Source organism: Macrobrachium nipponense, chromosome 35 (assembly GCF_015104395.2).
Source record: "Macrobrachium nipponense isolate FS-2020 chromosome 35, ASM1510439v2, whole genome shotgun sequence".
In the NCBI taxonomy this organism is placed as follows: domain Eukaryota; kingdom Metazoa; phylum Arthropoda; class Malacostraca; order Decapoda; family Palaemonidae; genus Macrobrachium; species Macrobrachium nipponense.
In genome coordinates, this window is record NC_061096.1 from 34,264,980 (window position 1) to 34,286,351 (window position 21,372).

General features: G+C 35.4%; 1 protein-coding gene across 5 annotated transcripts in view; it reads left to right on the plus strand.

Moving 5' to 3' along the window:
* The window catches only part of LOC135208579 (L-lactate dehydrogenase-like), a 32,888-nt gene that overhangs the window by 355 nt on the left and 11,161 nt on the right, over positions 1-21,372 (plus strand). For 2 of the 5 annotated variants that reach the window (XM_064240922.1, XM_064240918.1), the window contains exon 2: positions 19,336-19,566. In XM_064240922.1, coding sequence (XP_064096992.1) covers positions 19,349-19,566 — 218 coding nt within the window. In that variant the 5' untranslated portion in view covers positions 19,336-19,348. Of the gene's footprint in view, positions 1-8,290; positions 8,446-10,541; positions 10,881-15,613; positions 15,750-19,335; positions 19,567-21,372 lie in introns of those variants that run through there. The other 3 variants (XM_064240919.1, XM_064240920.1, XM_064240921.1) reach the window with 3 other exon arrangements.

A 21,372-nucleotide genomic window follows, 5' to 3' on the forward strand; every position in this document is an offset into this window, starting at 1 on the left:
TCTTTGGTTAGGCTGCGTGAATCAAGTTACCCTGCACTCGAACATGTTTTTTAACTATAAAAATATGACTTGTTGCTCAGTTTTACAAAAATGCTTGTTACTGAGTTATACACACACACACACACACACACACACACACACACACATATATATATATATATATTATATATATATATATATATATATATATATATATATATATATATTTGTAAGTGCATGTTACCTCATTACATTTGTGCATGTTAAGCTGACGATTATAAGATATTTCATAAACAGTAGCGTGATGGCTTTCTGGTGGGCATTTAAGTAGTTTTGTTGGAACGGATCGTCCAATGTTTAGTCGTTAATTATACGATAAAATTTCGGCATGTTTGCTAGAAAATTTCGAAGATTTACGGAAGCAGACCTCCTATTGGTTTCCCTGATAAGTGGCGTAACACCGGAACAATCTGTTTATTATATCTTGAACTGACATCGTTGTATAGCTAGCCTATAGTAGTTTGGAGGTGAGGTAATAGGGTAGCCATGAGTATAACATTTATTGCATTCCCGTAGCACTTTGAACAACCGCCGGGTTCTGATAGTACAAGAGGTTGTGTCTTGCTTTGGGTCGTCTGGCTGCTGCTCTCGTCACAGTCTCGTGTATTAAAGGTGATGGGTCAAAACATTCTAGTTCCTCAATACATTTATTCTTGTCCCGCCGTGGAATGCGCCAACTGGCAACATTCAGTTTCTGAGATTTATTAGTAAACTTTATTTTAATTTTTTGCCTTATCTGGTAGTTTAGGTTAAATATTGTTACTTTGTATGAAGCAGTGAAGTTACAAGCTTTTCCATTCTTTCTTAATACGAGGGAAGTTGATTATCATAAGGGGTTTCTGTTCAGTGAGAGGATTTCTCCCAAATAAACATTAATTTTCAGAATAAATCCCAGGAAATTGTAAGTCATAAAAAAATCACCAAAAAATATACGGAATAATTTCTATGCAAAACAGTTGAACATGCATTGAACGCACTTTATCATAACCAATGTTCAGTTTTTCGTAAAAACTAGTTCCAAGCACAAAATCAACAGAGACTGGCATTTGCTTTCAAAATATTATGGTATTCTTAGAACAATTGTATAAAATACTAATAAAATTGTAGAACCGTAATCCAAAGTCGCTCAGTGATAGAACCCAACGATGTCCTTGTTAGGATCAACGTATACTCACGGTCTAGGTATAGGTATATACCTAGACCGTGGGTATAGCTTGTTTAGGATAGCAGATGTTATACAATTATAGTTAGTTTATGTGAAGAAATACTTAGCAAAACTAAGACCGTCGAGAATATTGCCTAACGAAATTTACAAAACAAGAAATATAATTGAAAGTGAAGTACCGGATCTCTCGTTCTTAGTTATGTCATTGACCCCAACCACGGTTTGGGTGATAGCCTTCCTGTGAGCAATGACCTCAGACCACCGTTATACCAAAGAGACCCTCCTTCACCATATACCCTTAATGGTAGAAATGTAACAAAGAGCTGATTATGTTTAATGTCAAGATGTCAGGCCGTTATTGGGAACAGAATCGAACATTGACCTAGTGAATGACCTTGGCCAAGGTTGTAGCGGTAGTCTTGTCTTTGTATAAAGTACTTGCCAAAGACGTGACCTTTGCCAAGGTTACTTTGATAGTCTTGGCACGAGACCTGACATCAGCCAAGTTTATGATTATTATTTTAACTTACCATAGAAAAGGTTATAGTGACATGACTGCCAGTTAGAAGTGGGTCATGTCAGTGGTAACGTCAGTTTGATAATGATAATCTTTTGGTCGTTAATTAAAAATGTCTTGACTGACCATGGCCAATAACTGTCCTTGGTCAAGGTTATAAACGGCAACCTTTGCAATGTTATAATTGTTTGCCCTCGAAATGTTCTGCCGACGACCTTCATTCAGTGTTTCAATGTCTGCGTGTTGTCTACTGCCAACTATGTGTAAATGTGTGAGTCTTGGAATATATTTTTGCAATAGCTGGTTTGCGCTCAATTCACTTTAACGTCACTGCATTGTTAGACCGAGGAGAATTCAGTATTCGTTTTTTGTTTAACGTTCTAGTCTTGTTTGCATTTGGTACTACTTTTTACACGAAAGTATCAGGAAATTGTCTTAGGTTTATGAAACTTTGCACACTAGTTTTTTATCGCGTATATAGTACTCCATATTGACTGTCAAATCCACTCTTGCATATTAGTGTTTTTTCTTGAACCACTTCGCTATCAGTAGTATAATTTCCAAGTTGTAGGCCTAGTGATTTGATTCGGAACCTGTCATGTTAGATTAAACCTCTTAATCGGAACCTTCTTACCTGCTTTTCTTTTCAAAGTTCCCCGATGAAATTCCACACTATGAGTAGTAGACCACATTCTTTTCCTTCCTCATCCCACTTCTTGGCCCCAGTGTTGCCAAAGCGCGGACAAACGACCAAAAGTGCGGAGAAGATTCGAGGGGGAGTCATCGTATGGAGAGCTGCGGACTGCACTCCTCATGTATGCGGCGCTGTGGGTCCGCATATATATTTATGCTTTTATAACTTTTTTCCATTAATAAAAATGATTGAAATTATATATATTTTCTGAAAATACTAACATTTTTGAAAAATGAACTATTTTCACTAGTCTCGAGTGTTCATGCGCCAATATCAGATACGTACTATCATACGATTGTCAAGAACCGATTTTGACAACAGCAGATAACGTAACCCAAACGTGATGTCTTACAATGCATTCATTCTTTAGGTCCAGTTATCCTCAATTTGCCTTTGTAATTATATATATATATATATATGTATATATGTATGTATGTATGTATATATATATATGTATGTATATATATATATATATATATATATATATATATAATGTTAGTAAAATTTGGTTGATTTGGGAATTGATCATAGGGTGAAGACGGGCTTACATCATTGTAAACTTAGTCATGTTTAATGAGTTTTCATTTATTTATTTATTTAGAAAACAACTGCAAATATGAATCAGGCAATTGCATTAGTTGAAGTGATTCAACTGATTATAACCGAATAAGTTTTGATATCAGTATGCTATGAAGTGGTGTATTATTATAATCGTGGATTTTCTTTATATTAATGTAGCTTATTGATAAAAAAAGGACCAATTATGATGTGCTCTTTTCCAAGTTTTTGAAACTCATAGCCCCAAATAAGGCATTCGTTTGGCTTAGGATTGCCACAAGTATACCATAAATCATGCATAATATGCTGTCCATTCTCTTGGGGAAATATCTCATTTCAAAATATCCGTATCATAAAAGGGGGCATGTAGACCTACATGTTTCATATCGTTTTTGTCTGTTTACAATTCTTATGGCATTGATTTTAAGCCTAGACCTATGTTATATATTAGGTTATTTATTATTATTATTACTTCAGCAAACGTTTTGATTTAACATACAGCATGTTACCTAAAGTGATAAATGAGGCTTAAAAAAGAAAAGAAGGAATAAACTACTTATGAATATCGAAGGATTTATATAGCTTGTCAACTTACTCTTTGGGGAAAGCAAAGAAATGACTCTGTGGGGAACGCAAAGTAATGAATGAAAAGCAACCGTTTTTAGTAAAGAAATACATTTCAGTGCAGTTTTTTTTAAACTTCCCACTTTTAGCTGAAAACTTTATGAATAAATTTACTTGCCCGTGTTCACTTTGTGGCCTAATTTACGTATCAAATCATATATAACATTCAGAACTATAAAACAGTAATTATACACACACATTATATATATATATATATATATATATATATATATATATATATATATATATATATATATATATATATAATATATATCTCGAATGTAATAGATCAGCTTCAAGACTGAACACTGTCCGCGTGTCTCGTTCGATTCTAAATTTGACTATCATTAAAGTTACGTAATGTTTCAGAAGATATGAAGCAACTGAATTTCGGAAAGGGGAAACTCGAACTCTAAAAAGGTTTAATTAGTAAACCCAACTTAAATACTGGTAAAGATACGGTTAATATAATATAAGCAGGGTGACTATTTAGTCTAGTTAGTGTAGTAAAATAACATTGCTTGGCAATTGACACTACAATTCCCGGCGCGGAGCTAGTTTCTCGGTGATGTGCGGACTTCGCGGCAACCCTGAAGTTCTGGCATCTAGTTTCCCAAAGGCGCGGATTTGCCCGCAGGTACTTACGGAAGCCCTATAAATATGCTCTGCGGTCATGTTACCGTACTGTGAAAGCACTTTGTCTTTCAAGATAAGCAGTGTTGTGTGACTACTGTTAGCAGTAATCCACTCGTTAATTTTAGTATTGAAACCGGGCAAACGTTCGTCATGCTTATCGTTCTTCCAAGATCGTCTGTAGGCCTATCCCCCGGTTCATTTTTGGAGGCTTCACATAGGGTTAATAAGGTTCATCAGGCGGGCCACATTTATCTTCCTTTTCGTAACTGTTTTTTAACAGCTATGCTTAAATTAATATCTTCTTAAAATAACACTTTAACGCTTATTAGTTCATTAATAGTCTGGCTGTCGTGTACGAATAGGACAAGTGTAAATGGCCATTAATTTTGTCGACAAGTCTCTGCCGGATAAATTATTTATAAAATAAAACTCACATGATAGTCTGATAACGATGTTTATGGCATCAGTGTTGCCATACCCATATCTTATAAGATTTTGTCGAATATCCTCTGCTGACTGCTGTGTATAACCAACTAAGAAGAGATAGTACATTGAGTAATAAAATTGTGAAAAATAAACAAACATGCTTTAGGTAGTGGCACGTTCTTACCCGCATCATCGGCCTCGTTTGCAAGTGAAGCCCTTTAATGATGGTGATGGTAGGTGACTAGACCTTTGTTAGCTGGTGTTGCCATGGTAACTGTATGACTGGTTGCTTTTATGAATATCCTTCGGGTAAATAACTAAGCTAGGTTCTGTAGCCAGTATTTCTTGCTACTTACCAAATTGTTATATCATAGTTATTGTTAGATATGGCAGTTTGCAGTCTGTTATTAATTGAGAAAAGCACAGATGAAGGGCGTAGACTGTGATTTCAGACAACGTTACACAACACAGGAGAGAGAAAGAGAGAGAGCCCTGTTTTATCTAAACTGATGAAATGAGAGTCTAACGTACGTAGAGGTTGATCTTGGCGTAAATTACGACTACTAAACACCACACAGCCTTGAAACCCCACCAACTTGTGCAGCAGCTCTCTCACAGAAGAGGATACCAAAGTTACATTCGGTATGGTTAGCTTGACTACGCATTCTTTTTTTCTTTTTTTTATGAAGTCTTGATTTAGATTTATGGCAAGAGTGTAAGTATAAGCTGAGTTAACTCTTCGTTAATGTATAATACTATGGGAGATAGTATAAAATAAATAGATGACTGGTTTCAGCTTTATATATTTTGATTACAAATGGGAGAGTGAATTTTTGCCTTATACAAGAGATCAGCGAGTTTGACATGACCTTCCAAAATCTGCAAGAGTGAATAGCAGATAAAATTCGACTATTCTTTGTGTGTGCATGTGCGTGTGTCACAGGCAAATAGGATTGTCAGCTAAGTTGAGATAAACATATCTAAATTGTCACTGTTATAGGCTCCTGTCTGCGGTAGAATTGAAGGGGCTTGGTGTCACTGCTCAAAAGTAACATTTTCTTAGAGAGAGAGAGAGAGAGAGAGGTGGTGGGGGGGGGGAGGTGAGAAAGCAATAAATTGAGGATGAAGTTTGCCACAGTTATGACCATATTTTCAGAGCAGAGGAGAGGAAAAGTTTTGACAAAGTGAGAGAATGTTAGGGAGAGTAGAACAGTAGTAGTACTTTACTCTCTGAATCGTGTGTGTATATGAAGAGGAATGTGATAAGAGATAATTATCAGTAAAATGCTTCTACCCCTTAGGAATTTTAGGATACCTCGTGGAACCCCTCCTTTTTGGTGAATTCGGTTATTCGTAGAAGTTGCTGAACGCACAGAGATGGACAGACATGGGTCATGGGTAGGGTGACCAGACGTCCCTCTTTACGGGGGACAGTCCCCCATTTCGAATCTATGTCCCCCAAAAAATCACTACCTTCAGGGGACGTAGTACTAATGTCCCCAGGGCTTTACGGAGTTTGCCCGTCATGTGTCCAACATTGAATACCCAAATTGTAATAAATGACTAGTTGTGTTTTTTTACTATTCATAGAATCATGCCCATAAGTTTCCTTTTTATGCTATCAAAACATATTTTACTATTGATAGTAGCACTTGCTCTGAATAAATGCTGACTGAATCATACTTTCTCATTTATTCAGAGTGTGTGTGTATGTATATATTATATATATATATATATATATATATATATATATATATATATATTATAATATATATGATATATATATATATATACATATATATATATATATTATATATTGTGTGTGTGTGTTAGGGTTTTGCTTATAATATAATATATATATATATATATATATATCTATATATATATATATATATATATATTATGTCCTTGATAGTAATGCGGTGTCCCCCCTTTACATCTCATATAAATGGTCACCCTAGTCATGGGTAGCTGGGGGAGGAAGGCTTAACTTATGGGCGATTGGGCCTAAAAGGAAGTGGTATGACCGTGGAGAAAGCTGATCAAAGACGCCGACCTACAAGAATAACGGAGCGTTGGAAGAGGAAACACACATTTTATTTAATATATATTGGATTTGTTTCACTTGTATGTAATGCTCATAGTAAACCGATGAATCACTTAAATGGAAATTCCCTTTCGTTCTGCGTAGGTGTGTGTTATGTAGGTATACGTGAGAAAGACAGACTTGCGTGTCTACATTTGATGGCATGCCTGCAATAAGTCACGTCCCACTAAAGCTTTGTATTCACATTAAAGATTAATAAGGGTTATTTCTCGGAAATACTATTATCACCGAAAGCTTTACCACCTGAGACGAAGGTCAGGGTACCAGTGTGCTTGGTTCTTTTCGTATGTATGTTCAGACAAAATAACTGAAATAAAGTACTCGCTTAGCCAAGCACAACTCTTCAGCTGTGTCCGAGGATTTCCGGTATTTTGATAGTTTATCTCGAGGCAAAACATAATTTTACGTTTTGTAATCGTTTCTGAAAGGAGAATCGTGGGGAATTTTGTTCCTCGGAAAAAAATAATTGTTATTCCCCTGTACTTGGTTTATCCCATTACATTAATATGGTGAAAGTTATACCTAAGCGAACATGAACGGACAACACGTTTTTATATACCACTATAATAAAGGATACAGTTACAGAATGATATACTACAAACTACATTAAGCAAAAATAACAACATATGGTACTAGTGTTTAAGACTGGGGAAGATAGTGGGTGTGACTAGGCGCCGGGGAGGAGGAAAGAGTCCGCTCATAGGCAGCATCGATCGATCCTGCCATGTAGTGTGTCACGTGCTCATTGCAGGCGTGGCCTCGTTGCATCAACCCACCCCGATCCAGGAGAGACGTGTAGGAAAACAGGCGGCGACCTTAGTACCACCTGTAGAATCACCTTTACGGCGAAAGGTCGTTGCATGGTCTAATTGTTGTCGGAACTTGGTTTCGCGTATGAAGAACGAATATTGTCGATGAAGATAATCAGAGAAAAAGTTTTCTGTGATTTTCCTCATTTTAGAGAAAACGTTTCAATATCTTCCAAAACGAAGCCTGTTCCTAATAAAGGGGAGACTCCAGGAGGAAAATAAAGCAACGGCGACAAACATTTGTAACTTGACAGCTGCATTAAGGATGATCCCCAGTGCAAAAAGCAATCATGTTGGTCAGCGAGGTACGAATGTCACAAAATAGTAGGGGTTGTTATTTGCAGCAGCAAATCTATTTACTATATATTTATTTACTATCGTATTTACACGTGTTTTTTATGCCCCATTGATTGATTTTCACAACAATGAATTTTACAAGGCTTGACTAATCAACAGCAGAAAACGATTCAAATTGCCTATCTTAAGCACTTAATCTTATCTGTGGAGAATTAGAGTGGTTTGGGCTAGAACGCTAATTGTCAAAAATGCATTATCTATATCCTGGCCATAAAGTCGTATCCCACAAACGCCCACTTTTCTTTTGGGTAACAGCACTACTCTCGTCGAACATTCTAAGTTTTGGTGAACAATACCAAGTTGCGTGTGACCTGAAGGTCGTTGCATCAGCTGTCAGCGTGTGCCTAGGATCACGTAAGACACGCCTCCGCTGACGCAACGTAGGGCGTGCAATGACGAAACTCACGAGACCGGCTTGAGTTTACTTTTGGAGACGAGTCGCAGACTGCCGCTCAGTTTCGTAGGAGAGTTCGACCAGTGCGTACCGTAGTGACTAGCGACGACCCACCTCAGGTGATTAGTCTATTTCTTGAGTTGTTACACTTTGTTTATATAGTGAGTAAAATATATATATATATATATAATATATAAATATATATATATATATATATATTATATTTATATATATCATATATATATATATAATATATATATGTGTGTGTGTGTGTAGTGTGTTTGTGATACGCATTACTTAGATTCTTATCTGATAGTCAAAGAATGATTTCACACTTTCCTCAGATAAGAAAGTAATGTAGAAAGTTGTGCCTAAGCTGTTTCGCGATGCGCATTTCACATGATTTCGTCCTCGCTCCTTTAAAGCAATGAAATAAAAAAGTTAAATACTTCGAGAAAGAGAGAGATTGTAATAACTTGAGTAGATTAGCGTAGCTGCTAAACCGCTAACAGTTTTTGAAGCCTGATTTGGAAATTTGAAGATTGATTTGATTTTGAAGTTGTTTGTTTTAATTTTCGAGAGAAGAAGAGAGAATAGCTTGCATTCTGGGATGTTGACGTATTCGCTGGTGTCACCGCAGATGTTTATAACCTTGATGTTTTGTACGTATTCTCTCTCTCTCTCTCTCTCTCTCTCTCTCTCTCTCTCACACACACACATTTTGTTTAGTATCATTAACATAGGTTTCTTTTCGTATACATTAATCTCAACAGAAGCTCTCTCTCTCTCTCTCTCTCTCTCTCTCTCTCTCTCTCTCTCTCTCTCTCTCTCTCTCTCTCTCTCTCTCTCTCTCTCTCATTGACAGTTGTGATGAATACCCCACTTGCAACATATTAACATTTCAATATTCTTAATTAGATTGAAGAGTAATGGCACTGAGATTTAATTAGTCGCATTGCTCAATGTGAATTATTCAAAACATTGATACGGGGAAAAAAACTAACCTGAAATAAATACATAGATCAGGTCGTGCATTCTTAATGAGGGAAATGAGTATGAGCAGTTGGTGCGCTGGTGTAATATCACACACACATATATATATATATATATATATATATATATATATATATATATATATATATATATATATATATATATACATATATATATATATATATATATATATATATATATATATATATATATACATATACATATATATATATATATATATATATATATATATATATATATATATATATATATATATATGTACATATATATACATATTTTTATATACTATATATATATATATATATATATATATATATATATATATATATATATATATATTATATACATATATATATATATATATATTATACTATATATATATATATACTATATATATATATATATATATATATATATATATATATATACATATATACATATATATATATATATATATATATATATTATATATACATATATATATTATATACATATATATATATATATATATATATAATAAGTATATATATATACATATATATATATATATATATACATATATATATATATATATATACTATATATATATATATATATATATATATATATATATATATATATATATATATATAATCAGCACGAAGGTGGACCATGGAAACGCTCTAAATTTATTATAATTTTTTATTTCCTAAGTTTCGTAATAATTTTATCACATTATCGGGGAATCTGTTAAATAAATATTTCTTACCTTAATTCAATATTAAACTTAACGAAAGTTCCGTATATATTCCCCGCCCCCGGAGCTTTCTCCTTCCATACCCCATGCACCCAAATAATACCCGCATGGCGATGACGGAGAGGCCAAGGGCCCTATATTTAGGCATCATCCAATGCACGGCACCCGTCATAAGGATGGCACGTGAGTCTCACGCTTTGCATCCATACGTTGGTCGCGTGACCGGATTCTTCTTCTATCTGTTTATCACCGGAACTTGAGGCAAAACTCGTGTTGTGCATATTTATCATAGATCTCTTTAAGAAGAAAGCGTAATAAATTCAGGAATAGAAATATAGATATTTGTGAGCCTTTTCTCGTTATTTTTTTTAGAGTAGCAGACAACGGGCGTGAAAGAGAGAGAGAGAGAGAGAGAGCGCGTCGCTAGTTTTCGAGAGCCAGAAGCACTCCCTCGTCATTCAGATTCCCTTTGGGCCCCACAATCGATGGTTAAGAACTTCCTCCGCCTCGTGACTTTCGGAGATCGCGGCCGGCGGCGCCTACAGCACGGCAAGGAGGTCACCTCGAGTGTCACTTTGAACTCGAGTGTGATCTCCAACTGGCCTTCGAGTTGTAACTCGAATGTCTGCGATAGTGCGAGCACGGTCTGCGCCGTGAATCGGAGTGCACCTAGGCGAGGAGTACCTGAAGGCGGCGGTGACCCGTGCCCTAGTCTGGGGGTTCAGTGGACGATGATTCGTCTGTACGCCCGGCTTTGGAGAGCAGTCGCTGCTAAGCAAGGTGTTTTGAAGAGGGAGAATTAAGGTAGGGTGAATAAATGAAGCAGAATGTAAAAAAAATTTGTCGGGGGAACTTCAGAAAATTCAAGCTCGGTTTTATTAGTGAATTTGAATTCGGTTTCAAAGACTTGTTTATAAATGGTGACATCTGTGCTGTGTTATTTTGACAGAAATACTTACTTGCTAAAACACGGACGCCCATTGAATGGGTTTGTGAAATGCTTTTAAGAGAAACATCGGAAAAAAGTGATTATTTAATCAACTAACACCACAATTTTTTCTTATTTGAGATTACCATTATCTACTTCAGTCTTATTTCAAGGCTTTACTACGAAGGCGTCACTGGTTGTTGAGCTCGCTATCTCACTGATCAGTGATAGTTCCTGGCCCTTAAAGAAGTTAAGAGATCAGTGATTGTTAGAATTCAGTGAATGATTCCCCCCCCCCCCTCTCTCTCTCTCTCTCTCTCTCTCTCTCTCTCTCTCTCTCTCTCTCTCTCTCTCTCTCTCTCTCTCAATAATTAGGGATGACTTAATTCTTAGACAGTTACGCAAGCGTTGATGTTTATTTATAAAGTTTTAGAGGAATATGTCTCTCTCTCTCTCTCTCTCTCTCTCTCTCTCTCTCTCTCTCTCTCTCTCTCTCTCTCTCTCTCATGCGAGGATTCTTAATCTTTAATGAAAGATACACGGCCGCTCACGTAGTGCCCAATGTCTCGGGGAATTAAGCAGCAAAGATATCGAACGTTTTTTGCATAAGCTAGTTTCATAAATTTCACCCCACCCCCTGCCAGCCCGCCAATTCCCCCCCCCTCCTCCCCCCCGCCTACCCCCTAACCACCCTCACCCCTCCACCACCACACATGGCCAAGCCCGCCAATTTCCCCCACCCCCCCCCCTTCCCCCCTCCCCCCTGTAACCCCTAACCACCCTCAAACCCTCCACCACCACACACTGGCCAACTCATTCCGGTCAGAACTAAGTTTTAGTTGAATTTGAATTACGCCTCGCGACAGGGAAATTTATTGAATTAATATATGTCTTTTATGGGACATAAGTGTTGAATATTTTGTCATCAGTTTATCAATATGGTTCAGTATGGCAATTCGCTACGTTTTAATTTTAAGTTATCTGCATTCTGCTTGCTCTTGTGGACAAGTCTAAAACGAGCCATTCATTACCCGTAGACTTCTCTCTCTCTCTTACTCTCTCTCTCTCTCTCTTCTCTCTCCTCTCTCTTCTCTCTCTCTCTCTCTATCTCTTCTCTCCTCTCTCTCTCTCTCTCCTCTCTCTCTCTCTCTCTCTCTCGTCTCTCTCTCTCTCTCTCTCTTCTCCCTTCTCTCTCTCTCTCTCTCTCTCTGAAATCTGTTGCTTATAGGCCTACGAGTCCGGAGGTTGACACTAGGCCTATTCCCTTTCCCACGTGCCCTTTTCTTGAGGGACTATATTAGGGAAAGGGCTCGTTTTGGCATCTGACAACTTAAATTTACACCAACAGCCAACCACCAATATATAAGAATAACAATTTGTTCCTATGACCTATGTGGAAGTGAGTTACGCTATATCTATCAGCGAAGCTGTATATATATATATATATATATATATATAATATATATATATATATATTATATTATTATATATATATATATATATTATATATATATATATATATATATATGTATATGTATAGATATGTATATATATATATGTATATATCTTAATATATATATATATATATAATATAGATGGTATATATATGTCTATATATAGTGTATATATATATATATATGTATATATAATAGTATATATATATATGTATATATATATATATATATATATGTATATATATATAGTATATATTATATCTATGATATATATATCGTATATAGATATATATATGTATATATATATATATATGTATATATATATGTATATATATATATAGTCTATATATATATATATATTATATGATATATATATATGTTATATATATATATATGATATATATATATGTATATATATATATATGTATATATATGTGTCTATATGTATAATATTATGCTATAGTATATATATAATAATATATAATATAATATATATATATATATGTATCATATGTATATATATATGTATATATATATAGTATATATATAATGTATATTATATTTTATTAATAATATATATGTATATATATGTATATATATATATATATATATAGTATATATTATATGTATGTATATATGTTATTATATAATAGTATATATATATGTCATATATATATATATTTAAATATATGTATATATATATATATATATGTATTATATAATATTATGTACTATATAATATGATATATATTATCATATATATATGTATATATATATGTATATATATATGTATATATATAGGGTATATATATGTATATATCTATATATATATTATATATCATGTATTATATATATCCATGTATATATATATGTGTATATATATGTTATATATATATAAATATATATGTATATATATAGGAAATATATATATATATATATATGTATATATATATGTATTATATGTATTATATAGTATATATATACTATATATAGTCGTATATATATAGATATATAATAATGTAGATATGGGTATATATATGTAGATATACTATATATACTATATATATCTATATATATATATATGATATATATAATGTATATATATATATATATATCTATATATAATATATATATAATGGATATATATTATGTATATATATATATTTTATATATATATATATATATTATTATAATATATATGTATATAATATTAAATATTTATATATACTCATATATATACTATTATGTATATATATATTCTTATATATATATTATTAATGTAAAACCTTATTATGTAATATAATGTGTGTGTTATCGTAGAAATATGTGAAATCAAATCCTGCTGAGGCGACTAAGTTGAGGGCATGGTATTAAATGATGTTTATGTAGCTAATAAGTGATAACAACAACAATAATCATACAAATTTCGATGCATCGTAGCAGACGTCTTGGAGCCCCTCCTGTCATCTTCGGCTGCATTTCCTGGTTTTATTTTGGGGGGGCTTTCTGTCGTCCGCCATTCGGGCCATCTAGGGCCCTCATTCATTTATTTGTCAGTTCTAGCTCATATTTTTCTGGAATAACTCGTCCTTTCGTGTCATAACTGGTTTCGAAACATTAACGCCTCGTCGTCTACCGTATCATTCTTCCATTAACATTTGGCTCGGTACAGGTGTCATGGAAGCCTGCCAGTTTTAGGAGAGCCGCACCATGCCCCCTAACCCTCCAAGGACTATTGAAGAACGTTCTCTGTGATCACGTGAGACAAAAAAGTCAACTATAAGCAGTCGATTTTTTCTTACTAGCGTGACATCCACAATCAATTTTCTGTTAACATTGAACAGATTTATGCAATTGTAAAGTAACAATGGTACCAATATTGTTGCTGTCGCCATGATTACGTAATGGCGATATATCACTATTCCGCGGACGCTTTGTAACTTCGTGTAGACCAAAGCACAAAAGCTTTTGATCATCCTTAAAACACGGAGGATTTGGTTATTTTGTCGTGACATTATTGACCAATTAACTGGACCTGACTGACTCTATAGACACCTAAAAGTAAACGTAATTTATAATGACAAATAAGTTTGTCATTCAGATAAGAATGATTGAATTGCCATAAGATAATTCGGTTTATAATGGTCATCATATTATGTATATATCAATCATTCTCGACGAAACATCAACAAAAACATCTCGAAGAGTGAAATTTGAATGTTACGAAAAACATCGATACTGGTTACAAAGTGTGTGAAGACATACTGTTAATAATAATAATAATAATAATAATAATAATAATAATAATACACTTTTCATGTGGATTCTTAAAGAATACCCTTTTCGATTTTAAGTTTTGGTCTGTGTGATGTCCTTTGCTTTTGAGCATTGGGCCGTTTACAGTGTCAGTGTCTGTTACATGCAACCACGGACACACCTTGAACTTTAGCTGGAAGCAAGATGAATCTGGTTTTTGAGAGGTGCCATATTCTCTCTCTCTCTCTCTCTCTCTCCTCTCTCTCTCTCTCTCTCTCTCTCTCTCTCTCTCTCAAACGATAAACCACCCAAACACCTTGATATTTAGGTTTAAGGGGAATAAAACTGCTTGTTAATTATATATTGCCTCTCTCTCTCTCTCTCTCAGCGCAGCATGCTTGAGTTGCAAGCGTGCTGTTCACTCTGAACCAAGTATGCCTGTTCATTTGAGGCTTACGCAAGTAGACTACGAATTGGCACGACACGTCTTCTCCGTAAAAATAAAAGAGCAACTCGTGTTGTTTTAATATAATGACCTTATTTTCTGCTATGTAAATCGAGAAAAGTAAATATCTTTCTTGGATAAATGTTCCTAAAAGATGTTGAATCGGTCTAGCGTAGCTGCAGTTTGATTTAGCGTCTATATTTAGCAACGCTAGGGTGGTATCACCAACTGGCGGTGGTACTCGACCCCCCTTAACACACTCTCTCTCTCTCTCTCTCTCTCTCTCTCTCTCTCTCTCTCTCTCTCTCAGGGAGGAGTATCATGGCCGCCTCTCTGGATCACCTTGATTCAAGGCCAAGGTTTTTATCCGCGAGTCACCCTCCCAGACTCCCAGTCCGTTGCCACCTTCTCGCTCATGCGTTATCAATTGGCATTTCTTGCATTTTGTGCCTGGCTTGATCGTGACTTGATTGTGGAGTGTTGACAAGATTTTCTAGCATTGCATAAGCTGAACTGTTTCTGCGTTATCCCTGCCAAGAAATTTGGGGAACTTTGTCGGGTTGGAAACCACGATCTCATCTTCTCAATAGGTGCCTGTTTTCTTGGTGTTCTGTGAGGTACTGGGTATTTTATATATATATATATATATATATATATATATATATATATATATATATATACATCGAGCTACAAATGTCCTATAATATCTAACTATATGAAAATGTATTAATTCCGAGGTAGAGCCAATTAGATATTAAAGGACATTTGTAGCTCGAAGTATATATATAATATATATATATATATTATATAATATATATATATATATATATATATATATATTATTATACATCGAGCTACAAATGTTCTTTTAATATCTAATTTCGCTCTACCTCGGAATTAATACATTTTTATATAATTAGATTTATTATATAGGACATTTTGTAGCTCGATGTATGTGTAGATTCACGGTAATGTGTTATGACTCATATAATGGCTACGTGCTGTCAAAAGCACTACGATACTACCAAGTTCGAGGTGGGTTGATGCCGTCTCCAAACAACGAATACCTGAGCGCGACAGGTATTTGGAGGTGAGAGGGGGCATGAACTTGTCTCTTGCGGTGGTGCTGTGGGTTAAAGCTTCACTGTCGTCTTGGATTTTGTTTGGTTTCGAGGGTTCGCGCCTGGGAGCCGACAATTCTCTTAACGCCTGAAAAAAAATCCCCTTTGATTAAGCATATATGAAAATATATTAATTCCAAAGTAGAACGAATTAGATATATATATATATATATATATATATATATATATAGATATATATATATATATATATATATATATACACATACGTGTGTAAAACTTAAAATATAATTGCGAAGTTTGTGTACGCATCAAATGATGGTGTTTTTAATTGATAAGTTTTGAAATTCGTTTTTCGTAACATTTTCCTCAATGCTTTTAAATCATCGCCAACTTGATGTAGGCGAACATTTGTGCCGAATTCAAACTTAAAAAAAAAGGTAATAAGTTAAAGTTAGCAGTTACGAGGAAATACATCATCGTCTCCAGCGCCGTGTGAGGAAAAGGTTGTCTGCTCTGTCTTCCCCGTCTTCCACAAACCTCACACTTGACTTGGTTCTCCAACTGCTCCGGTGCCCAGAGCAGACCAGCCGGCGTTGCAAGTACCATTCTCCCAAGGGTTGTTCAGTGACGTGTCCGAACCATTTCCACCACCTTTTCATCGTTATCTCATCTACATAACATTATTTATATTCCCGTATAGTATTCCTTTATGTCCATTATCTCGTCTACATAATATTTTTATTTCTGTAGATTCCTTCATGTTATTATTTCGAACCCATTTCTGCCTTATTCTGAAATCGACAAAATTTTCGCTAATGTTTTACGTTCATACCAAGATTCACATCCGTACAGTAAAGCAGGTCGTGTTCGGTTTGAATCTATTTGCTTTCCCAATCTTATTCAACCTGCCCATTGTTTGATTGACCTTCCCTAGTCATTCACTTAATTCCAAATTAGATAAGCATCACTTAGTATCATTGGTCTTCCGTAATACTTTCTGCATCTTGTGCGTTTTTTTTCCATTCCTGTGTGCATATTTTCCCTCAATTTTGTGTGTGTGTAGGTGTCCCATCCGTCTAGATATATGATGCTTTCTACTAAGTAAGTTTTGCTCCTTAAAATCAAGTTTCTATAGTTTCTCTTAGTCTTATTCTTCTCTTCGAAGTTTGAGTCCTTTTTTCATTATGAAATCTTTGAGAAACTGGAAGAGCAAAAAACGAAAGTGCAATTATATTCCATCGTAACACCCCAATATTTATTGCAAATTCATTTGACAAGACTCCCTTCAACATCAATTTGCATCTACGTTCATGGATACCATAGTGACGCAAAACCCTCCATGATATTGGTCTGTGGACGCTGTCATACACTTCTTCGTAACCAACAGAATCGGGTTTGAAATCATTTACTCTGCCACACAATATGTCTTGACACAAAGTTTGATCTGTGCAGTTCCTGCCTTTTCTAAATTCTGATTGTTCCCCTCTTGCCCTTATTTCAGTCTTTCTCCAGCCTGTTGAGAATATGTAAGTGCACTGTACCTTGGCTGTGACTTCCATTTGTCAGCCTTTGCTGCCTCATTCCATACAGCAAAACCTTAAATTCTGACAACTGTAGTGTAGCTGCAAGTAAATGGCATTGTATTGTATTACCACATGTGATTTATTGCACTTCAGTTGTGGACAGTTCATTGCACAGCAATTTTAAACTTTCACAACTAAAATGGAGTCTTAAATATTTCGGTATTTTATCAGATGTCTTTAGAATTTAGTCTATTTCGGACCCAAGGTGGAGAAGGACTTGGCCTAGTAACTTCCTCAAAATATACTTCCTAAAAACCTAAAGTGTAGCACCTGAGAGACTTGTGGTTGTGGGTATAGTAGTCATATCAGCATTAAGAGAGAGGGACGGGAATGAAAAACAGATTGGGAGCGAGCCAAACATCAGCGGACGTGAGTATAGTGTCAATGAAAGAATCCGTTCCCCGCGTTTGTGACGTAATCGGTGCATTTAGTGTTTCCTTGTGTAGCTGCTCAGTGAGGTGCCATTCCGCTACATAGCGAAAAATGCTGAATTTAGCAACTCTACTTTTGTCGCTGAATTAAGATGGCCTTTTGCCAACGCAGGTTCTTGATCGTACGAGCAGCTTAATATAGAATGTAAAGATCCTTCCAGTTGAGTAGGCATGCGGAGACGTTGCTGGTTAGTTGCCCTAATCCTGTTGCTAAAATGACTCTCTCTCTCTCTCTCTCTCTTTCTTTCTTTCTTTCTTTCTTTCTCTCTGGAAAACTTGCAAAATAATCTCTTATTTTTATGATAATAATTTCCAGGGTAGTTGTGGTCCGATAATAAAAAATACCTCTCTCTCTCTCTCTCTCCTCTCTCTCTCTCTCTCCTCAATCTGCGTCTCCTCGAATCTCCTCATCTCTCTTCTCTCTCTCTTATATCTTTCTGTAATGTTACTAATATTCTTTTATTTTCCGTCTTGTCTCCAATTTTAATGGCAAGAAAGATATGGGTGCGTGGGTGGGGGAGGGGGTTGTGGGAAGGAGGGTGATACTGAATTAGCCTTGGCCCAGAGTTTGACAACTCTATAATTGGAGGGCAAGATTTTTGAGATGCCTTCTTGGCCTAAGTCAAGCGTGTAATGATGTCTACCTGGCTTAGCTTACAGTTGTAGTCATTTGTATGTTACTAATCGGTGCCTATTTTAACACTTGTTCTATTGGTCTTGGTTTCTGTAATAATAAATCCCCTTAAGGGGGTCTGCGCTATCGGTGCAGCTCACGTGGTGCACTGTAGGCACTAAAGGGTCTTTGCAGCGTATCTTCGGGCCCTAGCTACAACCTCTTTCATTCCTTTTACTGTACCTCCGTTCATATTCTGTTTCTTCCATCCGACTTTCCACCTCCTCTAACAATTGTTTCTTAGTGCAGCTGTGAGGTTATCCTCCTGTTGCACCTTTCAAACCTTACTATCAATTTCCGTTTCAGCTGAATGACCTGATAGGCCCCAGCGCTTGGCCTTGGGCCTAAACTCTATACGTATTCCAGTCTATTCTGTAGTAATTATAAAAGAAGAGTTTCTTCCTCAGGTAAAGCATCAAGATGGCCTCCATCCCAGAGATGTTGATGAACGAGATCCAGCCCCCTCTGCAGACCTCGGGGGGCAAGGTGACCGTCGTGGGTGTCGGGCAGGTGGGTATGGCCTGTGCCTTCTCCCTCCTGACGCAGCACATCTGCTCGGAGCTGGCTCTCGTCGATGTCATGGCTGATAAGCTCCGGGGCGAGATGATGGACCTCCAGCACGGTCTCACTTTCCTCAGGTGAGTTTTTTTAATGGATTTATGTTTTCCGAAGGCTGACTTTGCCACATTTCGATCTTTTTAGTGATTAAATTCAGATATTTATTTGTGTTTTGTAATTAGTATTTATTTACATTTAATTGTTATATGCTTTTCTAAGGTTGACTGCCACATTTCGGTATTTTTAATGATTATATTCAGTAACGTATTTTCTGTAACTATTTATTAACCATTAATTCATTTATTTTGACAAAGTGTAATAATTGGTTTCTGGTTAGTCAAATTGATGATTTAATGGCCTTAGGGACGAGTCTTAAGGACACGAGTCTTACAGATTGGAGGATTTGTGGGTCCCTGAGTAGGGTAACCATTTGCAGTCGCATGGACTTAATTTTCCTTTGCTATCAGTCTTTTTACAAATGATCCATTTCTCTGGATGGAGGCTTTTACGAAGTTCATATTGAAAGCTGTTCCTGCTCATCCGTAGTTTGTTCACAACGTTAAGAATATTTTTTCTTCTTCATTGGAAGCTGTTATTATTACTAATTAAACTATCTTTTTTCAATTAGCTTTTTTTTTTTTACTTACCATGAACGCTGTTTTTTTTTTTTTTTTTTTTTTACTGACCAGGAACTTTTATTTTATAACTGACCAGGAACTTTTATTTTAAAGCTGGCCAGGAATTTTGTTTTTCCTTTTTTAACTTAATGGAACTTTTATTTTACGACTGGCCTGGAGCTTATTTTTAATTGACCAGAAACTTTTCCCCTCTTTAACTGACCAGGAATATTTTTTTTTCTAAATGACCAGGAAATTTTATCTCTTTAACTGGCCGGGAATATATTTTTTTTTAAGTGACCGGGAATCAATTTTTCTAATTGACCAGGAATCTTAATTCTTTTAACTGACCTGGGCCCGTATTTATCAAAGCTCGCAAATCCTTAAGAGTACTCTTAAATCATTAAAACACTCTTAAAGTTATGAAAATTCTTAAGAAAGAATTTTACGAAGCCTCTTACGCGCTATGAGTACTCATATCTCAGGCCGAGATTTAAGCGTGGTGAGGGGTCTCCTAAGTACTTAGGAGTTTCTCATAGCGGTAGTCACAGACTGTAAACATGGCAGACGAACAAGAACACCGCGTTTCGCCCCGCCCCCCGAGATTTTCGTCCAAGACTGGATATATTCGATGTGTATGACGACAGTGAGTTTTTTTAAAAAAAAGATATAGAGTTGATCAAAGTGGCCCCCTCATGTAAGTGACTGACTTGATCAGAGAGGCGATTGCCAACCGCACAGAGAGGTTTTCTGCGGTTTCTAACATATCAGTCTCTCTCTCTTCTCAAAATTAATGGATTGATTAATTTGATCTCATATATTGGCACAGGATTTAGACACGAAGGGTCAAGAATGGAATGAAAATTAAAAATCCTTAGAGCGTTTTTTTTTTGGTTAGTAGCGAGAGAGGAGCACTAGGCCTATAGTACTAGTGCTTCACCTCTTCCATGTCATATTTGTGTACACACATATATATATATATATATATATATATATATATATATATATATATATATATATAATATATATATATATATATACATATATATATATATATATATATATATATATCTATCTCTATATATCTATGTCTATCTCTATCTATCTATCTCTATCTATCTCTATCTATCCCTATCTATCTATCTATTTCTATCTATCTATCTATCTCTCTCTCTATCTCTCTCTATCTATCTATCTCTATCTATCTCTCTCTATCTATCTATCTATCTATCTCTATCTCTATATATCTATCTATCTCTATCTATCTAT